The 5,587-nt window shown below is 52.8% G+C and overlaps 1 protein-coding gene across 1 annotated transcript; it reads left to right on the top strand.

The window, feature by feature from the left end:
* The first annotated feature begins 2,661 nt into the window (after positions 1-2,661).
* LOC120407817 (39S ribosomal protein L50, mitochondrial-like) lies at positions 2,662-5,247 on the top strand. Its single transcript, XM_039543971.1, has 2 exons — positions 2,662-3,059; positions 3,988-5,247. Exons 1-2 carry the CDS (start codon positions 2,677-2,679, stop codon positions 4,370-4,372), a joined length of 768 nt encoding a protein of 255 aa, XP_039399905.1. The 5' UTR covers positions 2,662-2,676; the 3' UTR covers positions 4,373-5,247.
* The last annotated feature ends 340 nt before the right edge of the window (positions 5,248-5,587 follow it).

Raw genomic sequence — 5,587 nt, 5'->3', positions numbered from 1 at the left:
GCTTTGCTAAAGTCCAGAAATAGCGCATCCACTGCTTTCCCCTCATCCACGAGCCGGTTATCTCATCATAGAAGGCAATTAGGTTAGTCAGGCATGACTTGCCCTTGGTGAATCCATGCTGACTGTTCCTGAACACTTTCCCCTCCTTTAAGTGGTTCAGAATTGATTCCTTGAGGACCTGTTCCATGATTTTTCCAGGGACTGAGGTGAGACTGACTGGCCTGTAGTTCCCTGGATCTTCCTTCTTCCCTTTTTTAAAGATGGGCACTACATTAGCCTTTTTCCAGTCATCCGGGACCTTCCCCGATCACCATGATTTTTCAAAGATAATGGCCAATGGCTCTGCAATCTCATCGGCCAACTCCTTTAGCACCCTCGGATGCAGCGCATCCGGCCCCATGGACTTGTGCTCGTCCAGCTTTTCTAAATAGTCCCGAACTACTTCTTTCTCCACAGAGAGCTGGTCACCTCCTCCCCATACCGTGCTGCAGAGTGCAGCTGTCTGGGAGCTGACCTTATCTGTGAAGACAGAGGCAAAAAAAGCATTGAGTACACTAGCTTTCTCCACATCCTCTGTCACTAGGTTCCCTCCCTCATTCAGCAAGGGGCCCACACTTTCCTTGACTTTCTTCTTGTTGCTAACATATCTGAAGAAACCCTTCTTGTTACTCCTAACATCTCCAGCTAGCTGCAACTCCAAGCATGATTTGGCCTTCCTAATTTCACTCCTGCATGCCTGAGCAATACTTTTATACTCCTCCCTGGTTATTTGTCCAATCTTCCACTTCTCGTAAGCTGTTTTTTTGTGTTTAAGACGAGCAAGGATTTCACTGTTGAGCCAAGCTGGTCGCCTACCATATTTACTTTTCTTCCTACACATTGGGATGGTTTGTTCCTGCAACCTCAATAAGGTTTCTTTAAAATACAGCCAGCTTCCCTCGACTCCTTCCCCGTCATGTTATTCTCCCTTGCCCATCAGTTCCCTGAGGGAGTCGAAGTCTGCTTTTCTGAAGTCCAGGGTCTCTGTTCTACTGCTCTCCTTTCTTCCTTGTGTCAGGATCCTGAACTCGACCATCTCATGGTCACTGCCTCCCAGGTTCCCATCCACTATTGCTTCCTCTACTATTTCTTCCCTGTTTGTGAGCAACAGGTCAAGAAGAGCTTTTCCCCCAGTTGGTTCCTCCAGCATTTGCACCAGGAAATTGTCCCCTACACTTTCCAGAAACTTCCTGGATTGCCTGTGCACTGCTGTATTGCTCTCCCAGCAGATATCGGGGTGATTAAAGTCACCCATGAGAACCAGGGCCTGTGATCTAGCAACTTCTGTTAGTTGCTGGAAGAAAGCCTCGTCCACCTCATCCCCCTGGTCCGGCGGTCTGTAGCAGACTCCCACCACGACATCACCCTTGTTGTTCATACTTCTAAATTTAATCCAGAGACTCTCAGGTTTTTCTGCAGTTTCATACTGGAGCTCTGAGCAGTCATACTGCTCTCTTACATACAACACAACTCCCCCACCTTTTCTGCCCTGCCTGTCCTTCCTGAACAGTTTATATCCATCCATGACAGTACTCCAATCTTGCAAAAATACATTCCCCCCGGGAGGGGGGGGGGGGAAATATGTTTGGTGCCAGGCCTACAAAAAATTAATCCGGCCCTGTTTGGATGTGGTGCTGTGTCTCATCTAGTGGCACCAAGACCACTTAGGGTATGTCTATACTTATCGTCCGGGTCGGCGGCTAGCGTTCGACTTCTCGGAGTTCGATATAGCGCGTCTAATCTAGACGCGATATATCGAATTCCGAACACGCTCCTGTCGACTCCGGAACTCCACCACCATGAACGGCGGTGGCGGAGTCGACGGGGCAGCCGCGGACTTTGATCCCGCGGCGTCTGGACAGGTGAGTACTTCAAACTAAGGTAGTTCGAGTTCAGCTACGCTATTCACGTAGCTGAACTTGCGTACCTTAGTTCGACCACCCCCCTTAGTGTAGACCAGGCCATAGAGAGAGAAAATGAGTCTGCTCTACAGCCTTAGCTAACAGCTAAGCTTTCAGCTCATGCGGTAGAGGCTCAAGCACTGAGGTCCCACGTTCCATCCCACCTGCCAATGCCCGGGGTCTGTCAGCATTACACAGATATACACCTATACGTATATGTGCATGACATGTGCAGTGGAAATAGGAGTGTGTCTATACGTGTACAGAGATGTGCACAGGCGCTTACTGCCCCTCTTTCCCGTGGGGGCTCAACGCTCTTCCCCTGCCCCCACTCCACCCCCTCCCCAAATCCCCGGCCCCGCCTCCTCCCCTGAGCGCGCCACGTTCCCCCTCCTTCCCGTTTGGCGGCGGGCAGGAAATGCTGGGAGGTAGGCGGAGGAGCGGGGATGTGGCACGCTGGGTGGGGCTATGCAGATGTGTGTGTCGCTCTGTGCACATACACCGGCGTGTGGTTTGCATGTCTCCATGGACACATGTGTAGCTGTGTGTGCACACGGGTGTCACTGGCACAGGGGTGGGGCTGTGTGCCCCGTGGCCAGGCTGTGCCAGGCAGCCAGGCCCTGCTGGGGGGAGACGGAGGGTTGGTGCCTTGCAGCGCCCAGGCTGACACGGAGGCACGTGTGGGCCCCCAGCAGCAGATCCCCATGGGCACGGATGAGGCCACAGCCCGGTTTCTATGGCAACAAGCGCCCCGGCAGCCGCCACGTGGAGACTCCGCCCACGTCGTCCGGGCCGCCTCCCGCTCAGCTCCACCCAGTGCCCGAGCCGCCGGAGGCCGCAGCCTCGCGCCGCTGGCAGCCTCTCGCCTCGACGCGAACTACATCCCCCAGAGCGCTCCGCGGGTGCCGCGCCCCGCCCACGTGACCGAAACCACGCGCACTACATTTCCCACGAGGCAGCGCGCGCGCACTCCCGGAAACAATCCTACCTCTCTCGTCGGGCCGCGGGGCGGACGCTCTGTGTCGTTTCCAAGATGGCTGCCTCCTGCGGGCTCGTGCGTGCCTGGAGGCGGCTGAGTCTGGGGGTCCCGCCGCGCAGGGCATTGTGGGGCGGCATGAGGTAACCGCGAGGGAGGCTCCGTGGCCGAGCTGCTCTCGGCCTGAGGCGCCCGGTGCGGGGCCAGGCCCGGAATGGGGAGGGCGGCGGCGGCTTGGGGCTGGGCTGGGGCCTGAGTGCTCCGCCTGCTCCTCGGGGGGCGGGCGAGCGTCCGCCGCGCCGCGCCAGCCTCGTTCCAGCCCCGCCCGCAGCCTGGGTCCGCGCGGCCCGCCGGCGGTTGGCCCTGCTCGGGCACGCGCTCGCGCTCCCTCGCCGGGCTAGCGCGGGCCGAATAGGGATCCGCCGGACAGCGCCGGGCACCCACCACCGCAGCAGCGGGGCTCGCTGGGCGCTCACCCTCCCCCCCCGGCTTGTGCTGCTGTCGCGGTCGACACAAGTTGTGTCTTTCAGGGGTCCTGTGTCGACACACCCTTGTCGCTAGAAGCTGCGTCGTGTAGACGAGCCCTCAACTCTAGACTCCACGGGCAGCGTGGCCACCATACCCCCAGGGCCCGGCTGCCCGACAGCTGCTACGCTGGCACAGCACCCCCCGGTCACTGCCAGCGCCTCCCTCTGAGGCCTCACAAAGATGCTGTGAACGTGCAAATGACCACTGTTAGGAAGCAAGAGCAGGACAGGAGCGAAGCACCTCCTGGCCTGTTTGACTGTGGCGGGGGTACTTGCTCGGTGAATATTATTGAAAGTAGTGTTCTAGAGAAAGCTGGGAACTAGGCTCAGAGTGCTAATGTTTGTATTGAGTGTATAGGCAAATCAGCGAAGGAAACAGCTGGCTCTGTCTTCAGTGCAGGCATGTGTAAGGGCTGTCAAATTATGGTAGCGAAACCAAAAATGAGTGTGAATGGGGGGAGGAGGGGAATCTAACCTAAATGGAAAAGGACACTTCAATTCAGTAGCAGCTGGGAGATTTAAAATACTTCCTTCTGATTAACAGGAAGAAGGTGAGAGAACCAGAGGTGGTTGAAACAGCTGTTCTAGAACCACCCATCCTGGTCTGTCCCCCACCACGCAGTAGGAAGTACCTTCCCCCAGAGGATCTCCAGAGTCGTCTTGAGTCTCATGTCAGGGAAATCTTTGGACCCTCACTCCCTGAGGACTGGCAGAAGGCCTCACTAAAAGAAAGCAAGTTAAAGTATCGTCTGCTGGCGCAACTGGCTGCAGAACTAGGCCACGCGGTCCCCAATTCACGACTCCACCAAATGTGCACTGCTGGGGATGTCTTAGCTTTCTACAGCACGCAGGTCAAAGATGCCTCAAAATTTGATGAGCTATGTACTGCAGAGCTGCCCTCAAACCTAAAGATTATGTGGGAACACTGAGTCATGCCAGTCTGGGATGATGTCTAGGTGAGATTCATCATGGTGATGGTCTATACATCATATACGCCATTGGGAGTTCATTTAAATGTCTTCAGATTTCAAGGACACTGCTTACTGCTTAAAAAATAAAAAAAAGCAGCTTTTGTTATGATGCAACAGTGACAGCTGGTCAGTAAAGAGAACATTTGTATCCCATCTATTCCAGGCCATACTCCTTATTTAAGGGCACAACAACACTGCAAAAACAAACAAAACTAGCAGATAGTTTCAGAAACTGGGTCAACTGGCTTAGACTCAGGGCTGCATGTCTCTTTTGCTGTGTTGACACACCCTATGAGGAATAATTCAAAACAACCATTGTCTTAACATTTTCAGGTATCACCAAGATTCAGTATTACATTTCCTAGTTAAGGGCCCCCACCATATGCTAGGAAACTGAGTTCTGGTCCCTGCAGCAGTTGCTTACTACAGTTTTCTCTCTATTCAGAAGTTTTCCTTACCACAGTGTAAGTGTGTCTCCAATAGTTAGCAGGGGTAGACAGTGGTGGTGATTTGATGTACATACCCATCAATGACATGAAACAAAAATGGAAACATTTTGTAAGGAAATGTAAAATAAATGACAAGGTGTGGAAATGTACTGGTATTGATTGTGTGACTTCTGTCTTTCACAGACAAGTTTAAGTGCAAGGGTGGTCATCTGTAGGTATGTGTGAGCATGGGTCTGGGGGAGGATGAATGTATCTACACCATCACACATGGTAAGCCTGGGTGGATCCCTTTGGGTAGGAGGTATTTACAGGAACTTGTATTAACAAATAATGCAGCATTGTGGAGCAGGCATAGAATAGCTTGGATTCTCCTCTAGGACTTCTTTTATTTGAGTGCAAACACATACGTAGTGTCATAAGTTTTGGAGTACAGTGGGGAGCTTCCGCTTTCAATTGCGGATTCCTATTACAAAGGTTATTTTGTTGTTTTAATCAACAAATTGCATAGTTATTACTTTATCACAGTTCCCCAAAAGTTACTAGGGAACTCATACTCCCAAGTTCATCTTCCCTTCCCAGTCCAGAGGAGTTCCAGCTTTGCTTCATGGTGATTCTTTTAATGGTTTAGGATGACACTTTAGTAGAAACAATGCTACTTCTGGTAGCTATGTATGTGGGTGGGCTGGGGGAGGTGTGTAGAAGAGTTAACTCACCATAGGTGCAT

The sequence above is a fragment of the Mauremys reevesii genome, linkage group 6, assembly GCF_016161935.1.
Source record: "Mauremys reevesii isolate NIE-2019 linkage group 6, ASM1616193v1, whole genome shotgun sequence".
NCBI lineage: Eukaryota > Metazoa > Chordata > Testudines > Geoemydidae > Mauremys > Mauremys reevesii.
This window is presented reverse-complemented; position numbering and strand designations above follow the sequence as displayed.

Coding starts and splice junctions, on each gene's coding strand:
- LOC120407817 (XM_039543971.1), top strand. CDS start 2,677: ATGGCAACAAGCGCCCCGGCAGCCGCCACGTGGAGACTCCGCCCACGT. Junction 3,060..3,987: donor GCATTGTGGGGCGGCATGAG/GTAACCGCGAGG, acceptor TCTGATTAACAG/GAAGAAGGTGAGAGAACCAG.